Below are 26,087 nucleotides of genomic sequence, written 5' to 3' on the forward strand. Positions count from 1 at the left end.
AGATGAAACTATACCCATAGGCTTCCAAAGAGAAGCAGCAGCATTCAAAATATTTGAAGTTCAATTCATGCTGAAAGAATAACTTAGCATCATTATAGCAACTGTCAGAAGAAAATTCTTTCTATTTTCATCTCTCCTATTTGACTGAGTAGCACTGTGCAAGAACAGTGAGTAAGAATTACTTCTGCTGTGGCACACCATGAGCTAGAAATAATGATTTAAAAGTTTCAAAAAGACACCATACACTTCTACATAAATAATATGAAAAACAAAATTCAAGCTTATTGCTTTGCTATTTATCTTCCTTTTCCTATTAAATCTCCTTCAACATATTAATAGAAATAATTATTTAATGTCTGGGTCAACTGATTGAACTCAAGAGTTTCTACAGAAATGTTAAGATGCTTCGAAAATATTAATGCAATTTAGAATAATGAATGTCATTTTAGGTGCTGAAATGATTACCAGAAACAGAGAAAACCTTGAAGTAAATATACATTTAACTGTTGAAAAAAATAATTTCATGGTTTTGAACTGTATGTTCATGAAATTCCTCCAGTAGGTTTCCTATTCAAATATCTTCAAGAAAATTAATGATCTGTGATTACCAGATTTGTTAGAAATTGTGATTGGGATAGATCTGCTGAACAAGCACTGCTACCCAAAAGTAATTTGGAGAAAATAGAGTTTCCTTACAAATATTTGAAAAAGAAGAAATTGTTGTTGCGTAAGAAACAGTGAATGCGTCTAATGCTTCAAAGAGAGCTAAAATAAAAAGCTATAGATGCACAGGGTGTTTTGTGAAATTGCTTTAATGAACAAGTCACAGGTACAAATTAAAACCTCTTCCCCACATCCCCTACCCCATAACTGCTCAATGTTAGAAGAAGTGATCGTAACTAATGCATACTGTAACTAGCTATTTTCCATAACTCACTGCTTTTTGACTGGTGTCATGAGTTTTGCTGTGGAACAGTATGAACTTAGAACAGGCTACAAACAAAAATTGCAAGCTCCCAAGCTACATGAAATAGCTAAAATACTCTTTTGCTTTCAAAGAATTGGATGGTTCCAACCGACACCAATAAGCAATTGTGATTGTTCTGTAGGAGAATAACAAGATGGTGTACTTTAATACTTCACTCAGCTTAGTAAACTGCATTTAATTCACGATTGCCTGTTTTCTTTCCCATTTGCCTCCGGCTTTGCTCTTCCGTTTACAGCCAGTATTTTCTAATTAGAAATGAAGGGTTTGACTTTGTTGCTATCCAGGTCAATGGAAAACTCACATTGACTTGAATAGTAATGATTACAGAATTAAGCCTAAAGCTCTGAACCATAACCAAAGAGGTGAAAATAACAAAGGCAAAGTAAAACATAGTGCTGCTAGATACAGATCCTACTCTTCAAACATACCTAACTCAGGTCTTAACAACTACAGTTTTCAGATGCTATTAATATGACTGCTATACTTGCTCTTAATGTCATCTTTGCCACTTGCACTTGTATTTCCAAGGCATTACAAATGCTTCACCTGCATAGTGGTAACTGCACCACTGAAATAGCAGAGCCCCTTGGAATAGGGAAAAGAGCTTATACCAACAAAGGAAGTTGTTTTGCGGTTTGAATTATTCTGCCACTGCAGACTCTTGAGACTGTGCTGGCGAAGGACTCCTGCTGGTATCGGTCATGCCTGCACAAGGGATTTTGCTGACTGGATTACACTGGTTGGGGATGTTGCAAGGATCTGACACTCATGTTACTTTAGAACCACCCACCAAACATGGGATTTAATAAATTCGTTTTGGAATGTGTATCTTTATTTAATAAGTAATTTTAGATTACTTGTATTTATATATACTTATGTCTGTACTTCCCTTATTGCATTGGCACATTGCATCAAAAAAAGGGATGCAAGTACTGTAGAGACAAGAACAGTTGAAAGAACTGCAGATATGGTGTGAGGAAACACCAACCATTACTGTATCCAGGCTCACAGACTTGTCATGAATATGAAAGAAAAAAATCCCACTCTCTTGCTGACAAAAAAGAGAATCTGATTGTCACCCCACAAGTTGAGAAACCAAGAATAATATTTCTATTAGATATCTATAAGCAAATGCTTGGGTGAGAAATTTGCCATTATAAACCTATTTTGTATCCCTTTCTGTATCTGACTCACACCAGGTATTTGACAAATGCAGAATCTTTGCCAGATATGAACAGCCACCAGCAAGTGCCTTTGCTGAGCCATCTGCATGGCTTACCGCTTTAAATTTTCTTTTACTTTTAGGGGGTGTGGGACAAAACTATGTAACAAAATCCCCAGCATAATGAGAAAACACTTTTTTAACGTCCGGTGAAACAGCTCAAGGAACATTCATCCCAGTCATGCTGGGATAACAAATCTGAATTCTGAACACACAGCTCTAATTTTATGTTGATAATTATAAAGTTGGATAACCACCAACTTCTGAGCACAAACAAGTTACAGATACTTCATTTTAATTTTATGTTCCACTGCTGAGCTGTCTGTTGTTTTGTACATACTGTATATTATTTGCTTTTCTTCAGCTAAATTGAGAGAAGCACGGAGTGAACTAGTCCCAGTGAACAATGTTAAATTTAGACCTATTTCGTCCTGTCTCAAGCTGTCTGCAAACAAATTACCACTTCTATAATTTTTGCCTTTTTACAAATTATTTTGTATGGGCTTAATTCAGCCCGAGATTGGTGTATGAACAGTTGCTCATAGGAATTATTTCAAGTATGCAACTGCAATTCAAACTTCAAATTCTGTTGTTTAGACTCTGAACACAAAAATATTTTAGTTGCATCTCTGAATCAACTTTTTTGTGTGCCTACATGCAATTGGGAAATTTTTATTGTGGTTTTTTGCTACATTAGCTTAATATATATTCTAGAACACATTCATGGAATTTTTTGAACAGAGTACCATGAAACAGAGGTGACAACAGAATCAGATTCAATATATCTTGACATCTGAAAGTCACCACTTTCCTCCCCAGTATCTGGCTAGACACTGTTGACAGGAAAAGGATTTTTCAAAAACCATCCATCAATTAGTGCATAGAAACTCTTTTTATCCACCTTTTTATTCATCTGTTGAAAGAAATGCTGAACAACAACAAAATTACTTGATCTACTTCCAATCAACGATGTTCAGGCAATTTACTTTATTAAATGTTCAGTTGTTTTCTTTTTCCTTGAGACTAAATAATCTTTTCAGTGGGTTTTCTTCTTTGTTTTGTATCATTACTTTCTCACTGTATACTGGGGCAAGCAAGCTTCCAGATCTATTATTTCTCTTTTGAGAACATGATGGTTGATAGAATAAGTAGTAAAAAGTCTGTCTGAAGTGTTGCACTGATATTTTGTTTCAAGAGAAAGGAAATAGCTATTGTTGAGAAAAACAGATGACAACATGGAAGCATGTAGAAAATAGCACTTTTTCATTCTTTATGGGCTTGCAACAAAGAAGAAATTTAAGTTGGAAAGTCTTATGACTGGATTCTACATTATGACTGACTCCTACGTGCCTTTGGTGCATTTAAATATGAGGTTTAGATGGAGGTTTTGCATGAGAAAGGATTATGTTTTCATTAAGAGAAGTGTAGGATTATATGAATGAGTGTGCTTACCTTTTCAGTACTTCACATTCCCTTGCAAAAGGGAACAAAAAGCAAAATGAATGGCAGAATTTGATCCGTATCATGTAGTTGGAGCCTTAATTTTCCTCTCTATTCCAATAGCTCTTTTATTTTTACCCCCATATATTGACATTCACAGTGAAACTACTGCAGAACAATCCACCCTTAAGTATTGACTTGCATGAAAAATGACTATGTAAAAAATGTACCTTTTTACTGAGAATACATGCTCCCTGTATGTGTACATTTGTACAGCTGATTTCTTTGACAAAGATATCATAGCTGGATGAATGCCACTGAAAGAAATCTGGAATGCACCTTCCATTGCAAATCAGCACCAAATGTGCTTGCCAAATTTCTTTTGATTTTGTGTTCAGAGTCTCTGAAGGTCACAAGACTACACAAGTGTCACTGAGGCATCACTGTTCTTGGAAAGGGCTGTGTGCCTCAGAGGCTGTGAAGTACGAGAATGACATAGTCTATTATTATGCTTGTATTGCAAAAGGAATTTGCAGAATTATCAATTAAGAAAGACATAGCTTCCTTGCAAATTAAGCATGTGGTGAAATGAAGCACCCTCCATTACAACAGAATTGGTAGTGGCACAAAGTTGTGCCTCACTGCACCACAAATGCACACTGAAGGTCTCTCACAGAGCTAATTCTTTTGTTTCATGTGGCTGCATTTTAAATCACGGTATTAGAACAGCTGAGAAAAATGAAAATCCGGATGAAAATGAAAGCTCTATCAAATTTCCACATACCACTCCATTAACTGAAAGCAGCTGGTCCCCTCGTTTGAGACCTCCATGCCTTTCTGCCACTCCTCCAGGAATGATGCGAGAAATATAAATAGGTGAATTTTGTTCCTTTCCTCCCATGACATTAAAGCCCAGGCCTTCATCAGTCTTTGGCAGCTCCACCACTCGCGGGTGTGAATGGCCTTCGCTTGCAGCAAACGCAGCAACTGTTGCCTGGAAGAAAAAAACCGAGTGATTTGGCTATGTAGGGAGAACACTGATAAGCACTCAGTTGTTCATTTGCAGGAAGAATTAATTCCTGTGAAAACATTTCAGTATCTTACTCTGACTTTTTCTGATTATCTGAAAGCATTTTAAAAATATTAACTTCCATGCCAATGCTTTTGAAATAAAGGAATAAGCAGAGGAGTAGAGAGTTTAGGAGACTTGTCAAAGATAACACAGAAAGTTAGCAGCAGAGCCAGAAGTAGGCACTGGGAAGCCTGACTACATGGTGGTGAACACTTATGATCACTAGCGCATTTCTTCTTTGCCTTTTCACAGGGACAAAATTCATTATTGTGGGATAAGATAATGTGATCTCTACTGTGCTCTTAGTTCAAATAAAGTGGATGAACTGAATTGTTAAGTCTCTGCTCTGATTTCAGAGGTATAGAATTATTTATTTTATTCTTTGGGTACAGAAAAAAATCCCAAAAAGATAGTCTTATTTTTAAAAGTTTAATTCACAATCTTTATGAAATCTAGCAAACTAAATAACTCCTGAAACAGGAATATGAGATTTTTTATAATATAATTGGATAAAAACTTTTATTGAAAAATTAAATCTTAAAACAATGGATTTATAAATCAATTAGAAAAATCCTAGATTGTTAATCTTACTCTAGCAAAAAAAAATAATCCAACATAACAAACTGTAAAGCTTGCATCCAGAAAAATACTACACCTTATACTTCATTCTTCAGTACAAATATTTTCCTACAAACATTAAGAAAATCTTTTATCCTTTTCAATGTGTGTTTGTAGTCCCAACTGCTCAAACAATTCTGCACTACACTAATGTTTTTTGAGCATCCTAGTAATGCTTATGCTTTATAGAAGCTAGTGAATGATGTGACATAATGGATCATTCTCAGTTACATGTTTTTGCACATGCAGACCTTGTCATCATGCATACGTTTTATGTCAGACATGAATGCACTAGGAGAATGCAATGCAGACAGCCCAGAAATAACCAGGAAATATTGCGATATTGAAACATTGCTCTGGAACCCTGCTGTTCTATATGAATAAGAAATGAGAATGGCAAACACTAATTGGATTTCTCCCCATTTACTATACAACATAGCAATAATTTCTATGTTTACCTGCAGTGTAGACAAATCAGGATTTCATATACACATTTCTCTATATAGAACCATAGACTACAAATTTACATCGTCCATTAACTTTCAATTAGAAGAAGGTTAAAATCAGAACAGCCTACAGAACAGAACATTCTATTTAGTATGGAAAATACACTGCAATTTAGTGTATATTAGGTTACTTGCTGGTTACTGTACAGCTTGCTTCTCTAAAATACTCTAGAAATAATGTTGTAACACATTTCCAACCTTCATCTTCTGATACTACTTTAAATTAAAATCTCTTAACATAAATACACAATGGTAAGATCTTAGATCCATTACAATTTCAGAGAGTTTTGTCACTAACTTCACAGGAGTGGGACCATAAATAAATATCTCTAAAAAAGATTTATGGATTTTGCAGATTTACCTGTTTTTGCACACTACCTGCTATACCACCTAGAAGGCAGTGTTGAGTACAAAATGATAATGGGAAAAAGAAAGCCATGGCGGATCTCCCTGTTTGGAAGCATCTACCTTTGTGCATATTATGAAAAGACAGAGCATATTTCATACTGGCACATAGAATGGGTTCTTTCATGGTTGTGTGAATTCCCTTAGAAAATTATCATTTTGGTAGTAGCAGTAATGCAGCTGTCAGGTCTAAGGATATGAGAAAGGCAGGTCCACATGGATAAAGAGACAATATATTAAAACAGGTAATGCATCAGAAAATATGGTCTTGCATTTGGCTGTGGAGTCTCTTGATCAGGCCATTTTTGTCACTGTTCATCCTTACCACCTGCTCAGTACCTACAGTTCCCATTAATTAAAAGTGGAATTTTGACTGTTTAGTTTCTATCTCCCAAATCATTGTGTCCTCTCTGGATGAGCCGTATGGGAAAATAGTCCATTAAAATAGTGGTTGTTGCAGGCAGACTTCTACAGAATGAACCAGTAGATTTGCTTTTGCAAAGCAACTTTTCAAAAAGCATCAAATTTCATAAAATCATTCTCTTTTCTTAAGCTACAGAAGCAGCATAAAGGTTGAAATTTTCCATTATGATTGTTACCTGGGAAGTAGCACTGGTTCTAGACTCTGGGCTGCCACTGATGTCTAAATTTTCTTACAGTGTACACACGAATACCTGAAACACACACGCGCACAGTCAATTACTAGGTCACTTTGGTAACACGTATTTCAACAGTTGCACGTATCCTACCTTTGCAGTGGCCCTGGCTCGGAATTCGGGGCAGCCATTAACAGTTATGGTTTCATGCATGTATTGATACACCTAAAATGTTCATGAAAATAAAATGAAATTAATTATATAAGCAAAACAAGGATTTTATATTAACCCAGACAGGACAGTCCCTTTCCCTCCTAAGACTATGTTTCCTTAATGCTGTATTCATGCAATCACATAGTAAAGTGTCTGCTAAACTTGTGTGCTTAGGTTTATGGAAAACATCAGTGTTTCTCTTTGCAAACTTAACTGTACATCTTCTGACACAATTCCCTTCCCATCTCCAGCACATTTCCCAAAATCAGGACACTTATGTTCTACGTTACCAAAAATTGGGTCCCCAGGCAACTGATTTGAATGCAAATGATCTGAACTGATTTGAGTGGTGTCTTAGCCTCCAAAAATGGCTTGTTCTCTGAACTTTCTTATGAACTAAAGATTTAGGAGGCTGACGTTAAAAAAAAATATGTAAGTTGCTCAGCATAAAGATGTTGAAGAATGGAAGTGAAAATTAAATTTTGGAGAAAGGTCACAGTACTGGTTTCCTTCAACCATAGCTAGGAATAGTGAAAAGCGTTGGCAGTCTGGTAGGTCAGACATGGACAATGGGTAAGATTATCCTTTATAAAGGAATTGTAAATTCACATAAATGGTATAAAATCAACATTGCCAATATGTACAACTTTCTGTCTGTTGTTGTTATCTGTTATACACTCTCGGCTCACCTTCTCTGGTCCTTAACTCTCCCTTTTAAACATCTTCAGTAAGGAGAAAGGAAAAGGCTCTTACACACTGTCTTTGTTCTTTAGATTTGTCACACTCTTAAGACGAAAAATATCAAAAAATGCCTTGATACTAGCCACTTATTTTGAAAGCAAACTTAAAAAATAAAAATATTTATATACAATGTATGGAAATGTTTTTGAAAAAAAAGGTGAATGCAAACAAACAAAACATTTTATTTAATTTTATTATGAAACCAACAAACCTAAAAAAATGTTCCTATATGCCACTGATTTACTCTGGGCATTTTCTTGACCTACTTCATCAGGAATTTTGTCTTTTCATGACCTTTATGTCTCAGGCTGCATTCCTCAGAGAGAACCTTTGCTGGTAAAGTATGTTAGCTTTTACAGCAATCTCTCTCTTAGGGTCCTTGAGGAGTGTAGATTCAACCATACTTTCCAAAATATATTTACTTTTCACTGATTTGGTGATACTTTAACAGGAGTGCCAAAACTTCTCTCTTTGGTAATGTAAATGTTGCTTTGGCAGAGAGGGTGTCAGAACCTGTACTTAGCTGACCTATCCCTGGAGGTATTTGAAAGATGTGTAGACGTGGTGCTTAGGGACATGGTTTAGTGGTGGAATTGGCAGTGTTCGGTTTGTGGTTGGACTTGATGATCTTAAAGGTCTCTTCCAACCTAAATGATTGTATGATTCTGTGATTCTATAAACAATGGCTTGTCCCACTGATAGATAAAACTTCCCCATCCCCCTGTCCTGATGAGTTGTTACGCAGTATCATAATGCTGTATCTCTCCTCACTGAGCCTGTTATTATAAAACTTACATACTGATGAACATATTGCTACAAACATCTAAATGGAATTAAGATCTGTGGCTCATTTCTGATCTCATTGGACAGACATAGTGGTAATCAAACACTCTTGAGTAGTAAAATGTTTGGCATGACTGATCCCCAAACCTTTTTTGAGGGATATCATACACAAGGGAAAGGCAAAAAAGGAAAGGAGATAACAAATGCAATCCATTTTAGAGATCTAAAATATCCTAAACACTTTCAAAGTACAGCAAAAAGACTGTTTGTCTTGACTACTGTCAGCACATAAGTCATTCTAGGACTTAACTCAGAAAAACTTGGGATGGTGAAGAAAACTGAGACTAGGGGAGTGAAGTGCTAAGGCTTGGACAACAGGCCCAAGCCAGAGTTGCCCTACAGATGAATCCTGTATATTTTATAACTGATAACCATTGTGCTAGTAGGTATTGTACTAAATTATAACAACCCACTTATGCTGATGTAAAAAGTGCTAAAGCATTGAAATACTGCAACCTGAACAACAGGCCCCGAGCCGAAGCTGCTAACTTAGTATGTAGTCATTAATAAAATATGTAAACTCGCTAGCGAAAGATGCAGCTTAGACAAAATATAATCAGTACTGAGGAGAGAATGTATCCAACTTTACTTTCCCAGCCTTGTTCAAGGCTGAGAACCCAAGTATTTGGCCTTGTTAGAAACTCCCTTGGTTCCCCCCCCGAGCCCTGGCCAGGCTTTGGGTGGAATCCAACAGGAGAATGAAACCAGAAATTTTCTGCTCAAAACAAAGGTGCCAGCTATTCTGGCTTGTCGATCTCTGGTATATAAGGCTGCGCCCGTTTGCAGCGACTTTGGAAGCCTCACCTACGGGTGGACGCACCGCGTAGGATTTCCCACTTGCCGGGACAGGCTCTCCAAATCCTCGCTGTAACCGGGGCTCCCCAGCGACTGCGGATCTGGATGATGGTAACGTATGCAAGTGGTGATGTATCTTTCTTAACCACTATTCTCTCTCTCTTGTAGTAATGATTTGATGCATTACCCTGTATTTTCCTGTTTGTTGCTTTAAGTGCACTATTCTGCTTTTTCTTACTGCATGTTTTCTGTATTACTCTGTTATATTATTTAGTTATTTACAGTAAAATACGCCTACTCTTTTCACTCTGGTGTCCGAGTTTAATTGGTATCCTTAATCAGCAACAGGGAGGATGCTGAAAAGTTTCTTGCTTTCTCCATTTGAAATGAAATCTTGCTTCCATTGGTAAAATTGACATTGACCTCAGTAGAGGCCAGGATTTTGCCCTTAATTTTAAAAATATAGAAGAAGAAAGCTCTTTTATAGCCTCTAAAGGATCTCTGGAAAAAATAGGTTGAGTCTACATACTCAGCATTATCCTGCACAGATCAGTTCAATGTTTATTGCATTATGTTGTAGGACATATTCTTATATAAGAACAACTACTACATTATATAAGAATACTGTGTAACTGCGGTAATAAATCATTAAATACTTGTTACTTCAAAACCCAGCCTGTATTGAACCACTGATAATGATGTATCTTCTTGCTATCTGCAGGTTCCCCTTCATCTTAAAGCATGAGAGCAGATTGTACATATCGTTTTTGCTTGCACAGCCATAAATGCTGTGGCTGGCTATAATGTCTAAAAGCATGTATTTGATTGTTGAACTATTATGGCATTAAATTGTTTTTGAAAACAGGTCACAATATTTCAGATATAGAACAGTTACTAAGAAGTTCTTTGAAATATTAATTACTAAGGTAGGATATCACAAAGGTGAGCTGATAATGACACATTCATGTGATTATTTGCTAGGTCTGGTGTCATATAACTTCATATTGTCTGCATCCTACCAGTATCTAGCTGGTAGACTTCATCATATCCAATACTATGCTGGTAACTACTACTAGTGAAAGAACAAATTCACTAGTGTGTGATTAAACTAATATGTTAAAAAAGATCAACTGACCCAAAAACTTGTGAAAAATATGATCAATAATGCCACATAATCCTTGGGTTTATTTGTAAATTCTCAATGATAACATTTAAAATGGTGTTCTGCAAAGAGTTATCAGTGATCATAGTATGTATAGCACAGTTCTTAGGAAAAGAAGTCTTGTATGTCAAATCTCACTCTCTATAAGCAACAGATGTGACCAGTCTTGAATATCTGCTTGGGGCATTGTAAATCTAATTTTCCAGTTTGACTGTTACATAATGTTTAATGTAATTTGAGTTTAAGAATAATAAAACATGAACATACATAATTTTCTTGCTATTAAGTCAGTTTAACAACCAAACACAAATTAACTGTACCTGTTCCACCAAGCTCCTTAAACTCTTTGTAGGGTTCAGATCTAATAATTGCTCGTTCTGGTAATGTACAAAAAGCACACTGAAGTCCATAAATAACTGTTGTTTGCCTGTAGCCACACTAACCCCTTTATCTATGCTGTTCTCAGCACCACCTTAACCATGATTTGTGCACAACGAATCCATTCTGCTGCGTCTTCTGTGTACACAGAACAGATAAACTGAAAATCTCTTTGTTCTCAAACTAAATAAGATGGCATTTAAATCCCCACGGATTGGAATATAGCTTCTTGTTCAATCCACTGTACATGACAAGTAATTGAAATGTTTTGTAAAATCTTTCCTTTCAGTGCCTACTATTATCTGTACATCTGATTACATTTTTAACATATAGCGATTCTCCTGAATCTAACAATGTCATCCCTAAGATGTCCTTATCAGACCTTCTGTAGATTTTCTTATTTGGACAAAGTATCACTCAGTACAGAAGAAGATGAAGGTGCAGAATTTAATTATAAGTATTTGTAAAGCTCTTTTAGGATATTTACTAAAGAAGTATTTTAAACAGTGATCTTTGTTCACCATGGCAGATGAATCTTTTTGAAAGATATCATTGTGTAATAGGAATGAGTTGAAGAAAGACAATTAACATATCACAGAATCACAGACTTGTTGAGGTTGGAAGGGACCTCTGGAGGTCATTTCATCCAAACCCCTTGCTTAAGCAGGGCCACCTAGAGCCGGTTGCCCAGGACAGTACCTAGACAGTTAATATATGCTACTAATTTGAAAAAGAGCTGCATATCTATTTTTGTATGTTCAGCTATTTTTTTTTTAGAGTGTCTAAAAGAGTACATGGGTGTATAGTAATATTACTTGCTGACAGACTCCATACACAGTCTGATGGTCTGGTGTTAGTGAAAAGCATTTCCACAATTCATTAATAATAGAGATTGAATTACAGGTGAAATGTCAATGTTTCAAGACACAAAGCTGCAGCTGTAAGGTAAATGGTAATATTTCAGATAATTTTCCCCCACAGCAATTTCTACCAAGATTGTCAGTGTTTGTATGCTGAATGTTCATCGGGTAAAAGTGTGCTGCAGACAGTGGTTTGTTCACACAGCTCTCATTTGTGCTGTGGAGCTAGATGTACTTGGCTTTGTTTTCTCCTTCCTGTGGTGCAGAGAATACAACACTCCCATTAAGAAATACTCCTGAAAGCAGAAATATAGATCTCAGACTTTTTCAGCTTCTGCAGGTAGTCTCCTCAGACACCATAACCTAAAGTTATTGTCCCACAGTACTCAAAAAATACAAAAAGAGTGAGGGAGGAAAATTGCAACTAGAATATCTGAACTTGGAAGTGGATCCTCCTTGTACTGTGGCAGCTCTTGCTGGCACAGAGAAATGTACATTTTATTACTTCTCCCAGCAGGAGCTGTAGTGAGTCAGATGCAGCAGGTATAATTGTTATGACGATGGTCCTCACCCCCACGCATTCAGCTGGGAGGCAAAGCAGCTGGTTTAGCATTACTGAAGCATGGGAAGGGGGATGGCCTTACAGGTACTTAGGAGCTAGCTTCTTAACAAAAATTACTCCATATGGACTCATAACAAAGCAACACGTACTGGGCTGGCCTATTTAAGTCAATGTGAAGCTTTAGGAGAAGGTCCAGGAATAGCAGTGCACTTAGCAGCCTGTTTTATAAAGGCAGCTAGAAGCAGAATTCTGTTTACAACCTGAATGATACAGCATCTTTTCTGCCGAATTCTAGAAGTTACAATTAAATTAAACAGATTTTGTTCCATTAACTTCTGTAAGAGGTATTCAGTGCTTCCTCCCCTGATGAAATATTATGTATTTCTAAGTGCAACTGTACCTACAATAATGATGCTCAACAGATGTTAGGACAAGTTAGTCTAAACATCAGAAGGGAAGAGGTGTGAGACAAATCATTTTACAACAATGAACAAGTGGTCCAGAAGAAACCCACAAACAAAACCCAAGAGAGAGTACATTGCAACTCAGACCTGTGAAGCAGCAGGCCCAGATACACTTTTCTGAGATTTATAGGTGAGGAAGTAACCTTTTTGAAAATATTGGGGGTTTCTTAGCATATGAGACAACATATGTAAGAAGTAGTAATCAGTTGTGTTTCCACAGTGCCTGCAGTATGATAATATACAGAAAGACATAAAAGTCTTCCTTCAACAAGTCACAACCTAAGTAAGTGCCATAGCTAAGCAGTTAAAGGGTGGAATGAAGAAGCAGCCTCCAAAGAGACTGATAATGACGTTTAACACATATATTGGCATCATCTGGGTTTAGTTTATTTAGCTTGTCTGCCATACTTTTTATTGCTTCAGTGTAGAGGAGAACTGTGTCTATTTTTGGAAGAAGTCTTTCAAGGAAGAGAAGAAGACAGGAGCCTGACAGACAGTACAAAGAGGGAGAGTTAGCGTGAGAATAACCAGTGCAAGGATGACATAATTTGTTTCATTGCACTTATGTCAGTTGAACAGTATACATGTGTGCATCCTTGCAGAACTGAGGTTAAGCTATAAAAGAGAAATTATTATTTACTTACACCTCAGTACGATGCTTCTGCCATCAACTACGCTGAATCCATCTTCCTAGTTGCCTTCATATGTTGGAAAGGATGAAGCAAATATTTCTCCCTTCTAAGACGTCAAGTGGGAAAGAATAGTTCAATGTCTTTTACCATGGTGAGAAGAGCTCATGTCTGTGTGTATGTGCTTTAGTCAACATAACTGCTGGCCTCTCTCCTCCCCTCTTCCCAAAGTCTGCAGCTGATTCTCATACCTTCAGCCTTCTTCTGACCTAAGAGGTGAGACCCATATATCATCTCATTTGGTGTGCATGGTCCAGTCCTTGGGGCAAAAGGATGCCTGCTCTTCTGACAGGGAGAAGTTACAGTGAAAAGGTGCACTGGAGAGCTGCTGACCTCCACTGCGGTGCCTGTGACTGCCTTGTTTCTAAGGGCAAACTTCCACCTGCAGCACAAACCAACTGTGTCTTTTTTACCCCCTCTAGTTTGTTTTCATCATTTGTTTTTACCTCTTCACATACTGTCTGGCATTTTTTCCTTCCCCACAAACTCCTCCCTCTATTTACCATTCTTAATCCAATACATTTATGTCTGTGGAGGAAGATGCATTGGTTCAAATGCCTGGATAGACTACCCCAGAGCTGTACATCAGCACTCAATTCAGATCATACTTCTACCACATCAGTGGGCAAGGACGTTTTAAATATGGCAATGATCAGGAGCTACTCTGGTCACCCTTAACCTCTTGTACACCATAAAACATGGAACCTCATCTGGTAATTTTTGCAGCAATCATAATTTTTGCTTGAACTACAGACTCTTTAGAAAGGTCTGTGAATTTCAAGCCTCCAGCTTGTTTAGAAAATTGGTCAACTGGTTAACAGCATTTCCATTAAAAATGGATTATTTATAATCTAAATACGCCCAATTTCAAGTTACAACTGTTGGATGTAATTTGGTCTTTTTCATTTCTTTTGGTAATTTTTCCTTCTTCTCTACTGGAAGTATCTGCAGGTCTTTGTCTCATTTTGATATGTATGCCCTTTATGATAGCTTTGTTGAGATTTCAAACAGCATTTGCTTTTCTACAAAAAAACCCGCAAACCCAACACAGAATCATCTAGGTTGGAAAAGAACTTGAAGATCACCTAGTCCAACCATTAACCTAATTAGAAATACTTCCCAATATCCAGTCTAAACCTTCTCTGGCGCAACTTGAGGCCATTACCTCTTGTCCTATCGCTTGCTACTTCGTTAAAGAGACTCATCCCCAGCTCTCTGCAACCTCCTTTCAGGTAGTTGTAGAGGGCGATGAGGTCTCCCCTCAGCCTCCTCTTCTCCACACTAAACAACCCCAGTTCCCTCAGCCGCTCCTCGTATGACCTGTGCTCCAGACCCTTCACCAGCTTCGTTGCCCTTCTCTGGACACGCTCGAGTAATTCAATGTCCTTTTTGTAGTGAGGGGCCCAAAACTGAACACAGTCATCGAGGTGCGGCCTCACCAGTGCCGAGTACAGGGGTAAGATCACTTCCCTGTCCCTGCTGGCCACGCTATTTCTGATGCAAGCCAGGATGCCATTGGCCTTCTTGGCCACCTGGGCACACTGCTGGCTCATGTTCAGCAGGCTGTCAATCAACACCCCCAGGTCCCTCTCTGACTGGCAGCTCTCCAGCCACTCCTCCCCAAGCCTGTAGCACTGCTGGGGGTTGTTGTGGCTGAAGTGCAGCACCCGGCATTTGGCCTTATTGAACCTCATACCGTTGGCCTGAGCCCATCGCTCCAGCCTGTCCAGATCTCTCTGCAGAGCCTCCCTACCCTTGAGCAGATCAACACTCCCACCCAGCTTGGTGTCATCTGCAAAGTTACTGAGGGTGCACTTGATCCCCTCGTCTAGATCATCAATAAAGATGTTAAACAGGAGTGGACCCAAAACCGAGCCCTGGGGGACACCACTCATGACTGGCCGCCAAGTGGATTTAACTCCATTCACCACAACTCTTTGGGCCCGGCCATCCAGCCAGTTTTTTACCCAGCAAAGCGTGTGCCCATCCAAGCCACGAGCAGCCAGTTTTGCCAGGAGAATGCTGTGGGAAACGGTGTCAAAGGCCTTACTGAAGTCAAGGTAGACAACATCCACAGCCTTTCCCTCATCCAATAAGCGGGTCGCCCTGTTGTAGAAGGAGATCAGGTTTGTCAAGCAGGACCTGCCTTTCATAAACCCATGCTGACTGGGCCTCATCATCTGGTTGTCCCGCATGTGTTGTATGATGGGACTCAGGATGAGCTGCTCCATCAGCTGGGTCAGGAAGTTATCTTCCACACATTCCAGGAATCTCCGGGACTGGTCCCGCTCTGCTGTGTTGTATTTCCAGCAGATGTCTGGGAAGTTGAAGTCTCCCACAAGAACAAGGCCAAGTGATTGTGAGATTTCTTCTAAGTGCCTATAGAATATTTCATCCACCTCCCTGTCCTCGTTGGGTGGCCTATAGTAGACTCCTACTACAACATCTGCCCTGAATACTGTACATCATCTTCATTCTGTCTCTGAGAGCAAGCTGACAAAAGGTCTTCTCTTGTCAGTGTCAAAAGGACAAGTCAGTGGATGCCTGTGAGTATGGTGAGGTTGAAATGGTTGAAAAGTACCTTTGAGGGGAAGCATGTGATACTTTATTGGGTTTACTGGAAGTACCAAAAAGTCTGTATTACATAAGTTATTTCCTACAGCTACTGAATTTGGACAACTAGTAGAAAAAGCTGCTTTGTGACAACCAGTCTGTATTAATGAGCTATTTATATCTGACAGAATGTGGTCATTCAAGGTTGCTGGCATTCTGAATATTTTTACATAAGAAGCTTTGACTAGCATGTGAGCAGTTACATGTTTGCATTGGGAAAACTGTTGGTGTCTATTTTCAAAACTGAACATCTGTATCATTTTCACAATTGTCATATCAATCCCTTTCCATGAAGTAACACTGCATGGATGTTGCCACATGCAGTAGGGATTCTAACCCACTAAAAATCTCAAACCTGTAAATGAAACTCAGTCTTGTTTAACAACCTGAGGAGATAAAACAGTTTTAATTTCACATGTGGAAGAAATATTATGAATGTTGGCTTTTACATTTTCATAGAAGATATCTCATTTAAAAGTTTCCTTCTTTGGGGACGGGGGTTATGGAGGAAACTAGGTCAGTTTTACCAAAGTGAAAAAAACAATCCAAATCTTGATGCATTATTAAGCTGTCCTTAGGCAGTACGAAAAAAAAATGCACAGGCCTGAAATGTTAAAAATGAATGAAGTATAATCACTGCAAGGGTATAATATTTTAATTTAGGGTGGAATACTTTATGGAGGGTCCAGTTAAAATGCCAAAATATTACTTGCTCCAGCATTTTTTCATTTTTTGTGTGGATAACGGCGGTGCTCACTCTGCTCTGACAGTATGTGTGTTGCTGTCTGAAAGCTGAATTAAGTTTTGGTCCCTGAGTTCTTGCCATATGAGGCTGTGCCTGTCCAAGAAACAACCCAACAGGGGTTACAGGCTGGGGCCAGAATCTCTCTCCTCCCTTCTGCGCGAGCAGAAGAACATAGCAGATGTACCAGGAAATGCATACTGTCACATCCTCTGCACATATTGGATGAGTCAGTTCAAATACTCCTGGTGTTGCTGTTAGGACACACAAGACCTCTGTGCCCCCCCTCTTTTTCCCTCCAATGTCGATTCTGTTGGTAAACATCACTCTGACACTGTAAAGTCAATAGGAAGTTGCTTGGCACCTCCTTAAGAATAATGAAAAATAGACTTTTATTTGCAAATAAACATTACCCATATGAGCAACAATAAAAATATGACTGTGTCATTTAGTTTATTTCACGTCCCTTACACACTGTTCTGTACTCTGCTCTAAGTCAATGGCAACTATGATCTAGCATCGAGGACAGTTGTAGGTGTCTCAGAAATTGTATGATTTGCAGTCTCTAAACCTTAGCAAAATACTGTCCTAAGTGTGTCTTTTGCTGCTTCAACTGCAATATACTGGGATCAAAAGAAATAGCTACATGTGATTAGTTAATTCCCATAAGACCACTTGGAATTCATAACTTACAATTTAAAACTCTCTCTCTTAGACCTCACTGCCATTTACTTTTGAGTTCAAAAGTATGACAAGCATTAATAAACATTAATTTCCTCCACTTTATTAGTAAGTCTGTATAGCCTGTTGGGGCTGCCCTATACAACAGCCATACTCCAAACATTAGCAGATTTGGCTAAACCTTGCCAAAATCAGCACCTGGATGAAACTTGACATAACCTGAGCCCATCATGCAAGTTCATCTCCAGTGTTCCTATCAAGGTGAGAAGGTAGGGAGAAGAAAGGAAACTGCTGATGTTTCTTGATTTAAATACCAACAAAAAATGTAGCTAAAATGGGAGTTTTAAAACAGTTTTACAATTTCCTTTTTTTTCTGAAGGCACAATTAAAAAATGGAGATTGAGCAGCATTTCTTGAGTCTCATCAGTGACATCAGTTAAGCAGAAGCAGGGGGATACTGAGGCTTGACCAAGGCAGAAACTGGTGCAGTGGCTTCCAACAACCTGTCAGCATAAATATTCCTCAGTAGTTCACCTTGCGGCTGATTTCTCTCAAGAGGAAGAAGCAGGCTTGAGATGAACTGCAGCAGAGGCTATTCTGTTTATTCTTAAGAGTTTTATGTAATCAAATATGATAGTGCAACAATAAACTAAAATGATAATGTGAGGAAAACAAGGAAGATGCTGACATGCACAACCAATGTTCCACTGGAGTCACTTTCTGCAGCGCATGCAGCTGCACCTGTGTGCAGAACTAAGCACATCACCTGAGCACCACTCATCAGAGAGTTTTAGTAAATATGGTATAGCTATCCGAATAAACTGTAACATGAATGAGTCATTGCTTTGATTCTATACATTGCAGGACTCTTGTAGCACTAAAATATTTATCTTTTGTGAAAGGCACAACTACACAAGCAGAGCACAAATGTGCGTAGATATATGTGTGTAGATACATGGCTACATCAGTCAACTCTGAAAATTGATCTTTAATCAAAACCAATGGGAGAAAGCACTGATTAAAGACAAGTGATATAGTTTGGCCCCAGATTGTGGGGTACTACATCTGTGAAATCGATGTATTTAGCTCTAGGCAGCTAAAAAAAGTGACAACAGCAGCTGTTTTAAATATCCTGCAGTGAAGTCATGGAAGTCGTAGGAACTTAGTAATTGCACAGACTTAATAATGCCTTCTCTCAGATAATGCTTGGGCAGCTTGGTAAATTCATATAATTGCCATTAATGAAGGCCATCTGCTGAGTGACAAGGTAATCATTCCAAAAGTTCTCATTCATGCCATCCAGGGCTTGCAAGCAACAGAGTAATGCTTCAATCACTTATGGTAAAGTGGTAAATGAAGCTCCATTGTTTTTCAAAATTTGCGTAATTTCTGGCTACATTCACCCTAAAATATAGCACATATTTTAACACACTAGTATAATTTTGTAAAAAAAATATTTTCTGTGTTTACTGCTAACTTAAGCTTTTCTGCTGAACTTTCTCAATGCCTAACACCGCATGGTGGCAAGACAAAAAGCAGGAAGCCCATCTTTTGAAATTTGATTTTTTTTCTGCCCTGATTTACATGCATTACAAATCCTTCTCTCAACTCATCATTATAGATACAGTACTTGTAACCAGGAGAGGGAATGCAAAACTCTGTAAAACATGAAAACATTACTACTTTGACATACCAGCATCTCTGAAGGAAACTAAGTAATGTCCTTTTCAAATAGTGATGGAGGTACTCATTTAGTGGAAATTTTAATCGTTATTTTATATGGCTTTTCATTGCTGGGACAATGGTAATGGAAAAGGGACAGAAACGTACAGCAAAAGATTCTTGCAAATGTTACTCAGCCCCAGAATTCAGGTAAGCTGGACTGGTTCAGCTGACATAATAATACATCCCAGTATCTAAAAAAAGATAAAATGCTGAAACTTTACAATTAGCATCCAGGAATGCAAATTTTAATGAAAAGTTACAAATCAATCCATGCATAAGCATGTGAAAATCTGAATTAATTTGGTCAATTTGCACAGTTCCGTATTTGCTACTGCATGAGTGCTACTGCTAAATTAATGGTGCTGTAATTGTGAATAAGCTATTTGGAATACCAGAGCAAGGCATAACAAGGTATCACATTAGCCTAAGGAGAACTTTGCTTCCCAGTCAGTCTAATGGGGCATCGTGCTAATATAACCATACTGCTTTTATGACCTGAGCTACAAATCTGAGCTGATAAATCTTGCTCTGTTACTCATATGAGTTGTCCTATTGGCCTTTTGTTTACTAATTGCCTTATTAGGAAGTCCTACATACCACTTTTGCTTAAACCTGACTGACACCTCTGTTTGCATGGGTAAATGTGACAGTAGAGGACTTTAGATGTCAGGCTTCCTACTGAGTCTTAATCACAATCCTGTGCTATGAATTATAGCAGTAAGTCTTGATAGATTTTTTTTTTCTCCAAAGTTGCATTTTATAATTTAAAAACTTCAAAAGCTGGGCTTGCTCTGTGGAGACGAGAGACTGATTGGAATTGTATTTCTCCTCCTGTAATAAATATTCAGCTCTCAGTGATAAGAAAGAGTAACACAGGGCAGGATTTGAACTCGGGGGCTGCCCTCAGTGCCAACCAAGACAGTTTGGCCTGGCAAACCTCTATTTTTACAGGGAATAGGATTCATCAGGCAGAAAACAGTGGAACTCACTTTCAGAGGCTAGGTCTGGGAGGTGGAGGAACAGCACTGAATTGCAAACTGAACAATCAAATCTTGAGATTCTTGAAACACGATGAAACCAGGACTTTAAATGACCCCTACATTAAAATCCTAAATGAATAATTTTAATAAAAGAATTACTGAGAAGTTTCGCCTGATTCCAGCTAATACCCAGATCGTTATATTTAGTACAGTACTTTAAAATGGAGTATGCCACTGTACTGGGCCTTCTGCAGTGAATAAATAGCTAAGGGTTCCAGCCAGCCTCCTCCTGTCACACACTGCATCACAGTAAAGTAATGAGCATAGTATCACCAGACACAGCTTTCACCACCCAGCAGCCTTCCTCTGGTTCCCTAATATTTGCAAAGACATATATCAGGGTTAATGACGAAAAGCACAGGTAGGTAGCTTGAGGAAATGACCAGATAACAACACATTGCCTATCAGTAGCACTGCGATTCCAGGTGTTCAGTTCGCTAAGGCACAAAAATGAAAATTATTCATTAAAGGAAATCATTCCAGTATACCAACTAGGCTTGTTGAACTATCCTACCTAGCATATAGTGAAACTATGTTTTTAATATTATAGAACATAATCAAATACATCTCTAAAGTAACTGGGGGCCATCCAGACCTCATCAGAAATGGGTCACTGTTCTGCCACTGCCGTTTTTTTTGCCTGTAAGTCACTAGTGGTCTCTAAATGTTCAGGATACTCTGTCCACAAGATATTTTTATAGTAAGTTTAAAAGCTTTAAACTACTGAGAGTAGAAACTGAACTATTTTCAAAGACAGAATGCTGTTCCACAGACTAATTTCATACAAAACACACAACAGTATTTTGTGTTGACTGCTCCTCCTTCTAAGAAATGATTGTCAGTGACCCAGTCCTGCAAAAGGGCTCTTCTGTGATGACCTGGTATTTTCGTGGGAGTCATAAGATAACAGAATGAAATAGTGGTTATTTTTGTGTGTCTGGTTGCCATACCACATTTTTATAAAGACTTTCTGATCTAATTACTTTTGGTATTGATCAATGTTTCACCATATTTATCTACCAATCAGATTTTCTTTTAAATAATATCCACACAAAAAAACATTAGATTTAATCTTGGAATGGAAAATGGAGTAGCAAAGGAAGGCTGGGAGAAAAGTGAGATACACCTGAATTTTACATATTTAACATAAAGGAATAGAAACTTGAGAATCAACCTGAAAGAAAACTTCCACTCATCAGGAGATGCAAGGATTTATCAAGCTGTATTGTTACTCTCCTGGAGTTTCAGTACCGATTACCAGATGTTAACAGTAAATGAAATTCCCATAATCTGCTAAAGCATGTCACATTTTCTTGGTGATGACTAACTGGCTTTTGCTCAACTGTTTATTCTATCTTCTGTGCCTACAGTTCTTTAAGGTTTCTTGCCAGACCAGAAGTTCACCTTATCTTACAGTTCTCAACTTCCTTTTTACTGACTTACAACAATTAAAGTCACTTTATCAATTCAGGTTGCCTAGTTTTATGTTGCTCATGAATATACCTTCTCAGTAGTTCAGTTATGCATTCACTTTTGCAGCCTTTCCCTTCATCTATTCCCATAACCCCCTGGAAATCAGAAGACTATAACATAGCAACAGCTTTGAATAAACAGCAAGAACACATGGAAGGGGAAAGGACTTAATGGTATAATGGACAAGATTGATGAATCTTTTGCCAGGTGACAAGGCTATAGAAAGTTAAGTAATCTTCATGTACCTAGGGAGCTTTTGAAACAAGTCATTTTAAAACACAATTTATTTATTTTTTTTTCAAAACGCAATTTTAATGTGACCAGACTACAGTTAACTTGTTTTCTGGTCTAGGGGGTCTTCAGGTGAAAAGGAAATACTGAGCCATTACGTACTTCAATTATTTCCATTATTTCCATAGCTAATATGTATTCTTGCCTAGTGCCAGACAGAACATTTCAGTTGGTGGTACTTATATTTAGCTAAGTGAGAACCATTAATCACCATTTCCTGACATAGCATCCTAGAAAAATGCCAAAGTACTTCTATTTAAATTTCATTCACTCAGTCACTTTAAAAAGATTTAATTTCTATGGGATATTAGTATGGGGATTTGAACTGGCAGGTTGATTTACTAAATAAGTTCCCATAAATACAATTCATTACAGCCATTTAATAGATTCCTATACACTAGATTGGAATGCATGTCATCTAATAAAATATCTTATACTAATTGATCATAAAAGTGACCTCCTGCTTCTGTAGTTAAAGAATTCCTACTTGTAGAGGGGACAAATCACATTCAATCAATATTGTGTGGATTACATTTTATCTTTGATTCCTTCACCTGCACTCAGCCCAGTACTGAGTTTCTCTGGGACATATTTTAACAATCAAACTCAATGGATAGTTAAGTGTCCATAATTTCTTAGACTGCAGTTTACAGGACTATAGGTGTCAGCCTTAATCTCTTTTACTAGATTTTCTGATGAAAGAAAATTAGGCTCAGATCTTGCATTACACAATGAACACACCTCACTGCAGATCTGAATCTCTGCATACATGTAATAAGCAGCCTCTTCCAGAATTTGCATACTAATACAAAGCCTGCCACTGCTCTTCATCCCATTTCGATTACTCCTACCTACTGTTCACACACGGTCTGCTTCACTGTGTTTGCCAAGCTCTTGTGTTCCAAACAACTCCCACTTTTCTCATTACTTCCAAATCACTGTCATTCCTTCTCTTGTAAGGTCAACGACTTTTCTCCTCTAGTCTATGTAGGTGCTAATAGAGGGAATTAAAAGCTAGTTGCCACACTCTCACTTCTTGCACTCAGGATAAGAGAAGATAAACAATGGAGGGAGCATTTGCAGGGAGATTTCTGTCTAGGCTCAGCTATCTCAAGCTCAAATATGCTCAGAAAAAACTGTGCTGTTCAAGAAAGTAGCTATCAGTCTTTTATAAACTCCATTGTACATGAAGGACATGCAAAGAGGACATCCCTAATTAACAGCAAGACTTAGTTCAGATATCCTCCAAGCCCTTGCTGCAGTGCTTGGAGATGTCTAACAACATAACCTGATCAAAATATTCTGTGCTTTTCTTATTAGTTTATTTTTTTTAAATGGAAGAAATTATTTTCTGCAATTTTCCAACAACTCCTCGATTGGTGGAAAAAAACAGAGTTACAGTCAAAATAGTTGCCAAGGGCTTAATGTAAGTACTGAAAAGAGAAGCCACATGTTGAACAACCTTCAGTACTAGCAATATATATATGTCAATTCTCCCACTCTCCCTAGATGAAAAAATTTATTACTGGGCCTTTCATATTTGAAGATTTCTTCTAAGAAAAGATTTTACATACATAGTGGTGAATGGCATTAATAATTTTTTTGGGTGTAGAATTTTGTTCTCTGGTAGTGCTATATTAGATAGATAGGTTATATTATATAACTATAATATATTAGAAAGAAATAAATGTTTTTGTTATGAAGTTGGTAGAACTGATCTAACTGTTCATTCATTATTGCTTAATTCTTGTGGAACTAGCTTCAGGTTTCTTAAAGTGACTATGAATTAGACAGTCTGCCATGTGCAGGTTGTCTTTACACAACACTCTATAAAGACCTTTTGTGCCACTGAGATGATTTTGTCAAAATCTACTTTCAGTTCACTGAACTGAGAGTGCATTTGTCTAAGCCATTTTCCTACTTCCTAGGAAAGTAGGACCTGTACCTGTTTCAACAAGCTTTGTGTTTGCTTCTGCTATGACAATTTTCCAGAGATGAATATAAATTTGGTAAGATTTCACTGATGATGCTGCAAAGATTAAAAGCTGCCTTTAGCAACTAGATACCAGGCTCTGCTATCTGTAAAAAACCCACCCAACCCCACAGCTTTTCAATGCTCTGTGGTCAATTAAAGAAGCATTTAGTTGGTTAAATGAAAGGACTAGTCAGAATATCAGCTTTTCAGGGTACATAGTGCCATTATTTACTGTCAAGGAACACTATTCCCTTTAAAAAGCCTTGAAAACTGTCATTTAATTAAGTGGAAGCTTCTCTCTGTTTCTCACATTGAAGAATATATTCCATAAAACAAAGAGTGTGTTGCATTTTGCTTATTAAACTAATGTCTGTTCCTCTCTTCCTTCCTTCCAGCCACCCAGCAGTCCACTGAATCAATGCGCTGCTGTTGCCTAGTTATCGGGAGTTCAATTCTGCTACCATCAAGGGAACATTAGATTCCCCATTGATTTCAGCGAGGGAGGATTAGTTCCAGGCAGTAGACAGATAAACTGAAACAGAAGTTCTTACAGATTTTCTGCTGAAAAGATGTTGCCTTCATTAGGGCATTTAGAGCTGCTTCTATCTGGCAGGCTAACAGCACTCTAGTAGGTAAGTCTGACACAATGTTGTATTAAGTCATGCTTTCTATCTAAGAAACTTCTAACAGAAGTATTTGTAATTTAACTGATTTAAAGATACTGCTTGTATGCACGTAGAAAGTGGGGTGCTTCTTCTCTAGCTTGACTAGAAGAAAACAATAATCATTATCTACTATTGGGCAGAGCTTAGGAAGGCCCTGACCACAGTTGGTGGGGTAATGATCACAGTTCTTAGCAACCTGACAAGGTCTTCTGACTCGTGGAGCAAGCAAGGCCCACTGGGGACCTGACCACTGACTTCAACAGCAAGATTCCTGTCAGCTTCAGTTAACTTCAGCACTTGCACGATTTGTCTCTCACAGCATTCTGATTTTATCAGCACAACCCTATCACACATCTGAGCTCAAAGGAGAGGCATTTAAGCTTGCACTGACCCAACTTGGCATGTACCCATATCCCAGCACAGTGCTTGTACAGGTTAGCACAGACCCTGAAACAGCATGAGCAGAATTCTAAAGTACTAATTAATCACCCTTTCTCCTTAGCAAGGCTAATTGCCTCAGGCTTGATGCCTTGCTGACGCAACTGTTCTGTGTCTGCTTCTCAGTAACTTCAGCATTTTGCACGGTAGCAGGCAGCTACAGACACATCTCACATCCATCATCCTTTATACAAGGTAGTCCTGCTTCTCCAGCACTGAAAGGCAAATATACTTTTCAGACGAGGGATATTATTCTGAGAAATAACTAAAAATCTCAATTTCATACCTCTCTGATAGCTGTACAAAACTCACTCTGCAGCACCTTCTTTAGGGACTGTAGCTTGTGTACTGGTACTTCTCCAGATTCTTGCAGTTTCTCCAGTAACTCAATTGCTCTTGCAACATCTGAGAGGGGAAAAAAAAGGAATACAGATGAGTATAGTGACTAATAAGTGACTAAAAGGGGCACGCTGATAGTCATTTTAAATTTAAAATCAGCTTTACCAACACATACTGTATTAATCTTGTGTTATACCAGCCTCAACTATGCAACTGTTGTTCAGAGATCCAAATCCCAAAGTATGGACAAACCACGCATGTACACATAGAACAGACACACACACAGAGTTCGGTCTTAGTTGCAAACATTCTTTGGGACAAAGCTACCAGTTCAAAGCAGCTAATCCACATTAGCAGACATAAAATATTTCTTACTTTCTACATAAGAGAAAGTAGCACAGGAACAGTACGGGTCCTACTTTCAGAAAGTCTGAAAGAATGAAGCTGAGTCCTTATGTAAGCACCCTCAGGATGACAACACCTAAGAAAAATATTTCATCTTCTCATAAATCTAAGTCTAAATATCAACTACTGATAAAGAAAGTCTTTTA

General features: G+C 38.1%; 1 protein-coding gene across 2 annotated transcripts in view; it reads right to left on the reverse strand.

Annotated features, from left to right (window-relative positions):
• LIN7A (lin-7 homolog A, crumbs cell polarity complex component) overlaps positions 1 to 26,087 on the reverse strand; it is a 50,120-nt gene that overhangs the window by 4,962 nt on the left and 19,071 nt on the right. For both annotated transcript variants that reach the window (XM_074870666.1, XM_074870667.1), the window contains exons 2-4: positions 25,484 to 25,602; positions 7,001 to 7,072; positions 4,435 to 4,644 (exon numbers count right to left, since the gene is read on the reverse strand). In XM_074870666.1, the coding sequence (XP_074726767.1) occupies positions 4,435 to 4,644; positions 7,001 to 7,072; positions 25,484 to 25,602 (401 nt within the window). The remainder of the gene's footprint in view (positions 1 to 4,434; positions 4,645 to 7,000; positions 7,073 to 25,483; positions 25,603 to 26,087) is intronic.

This window comes from Strix uralensis, chromosome 5 (genome assembly GCF_047716275.1).
Source record: "Strix uralensis isolate ZFMK-TIS-50842 chromosome 5, bStrUra1, whole genome shotgun sequence".
Lineage (NCBI taxonomy): Eukaryota > Metazoa > Chordata > Aves > Strigiformes > Strigidae > Strix > Strix uralensis.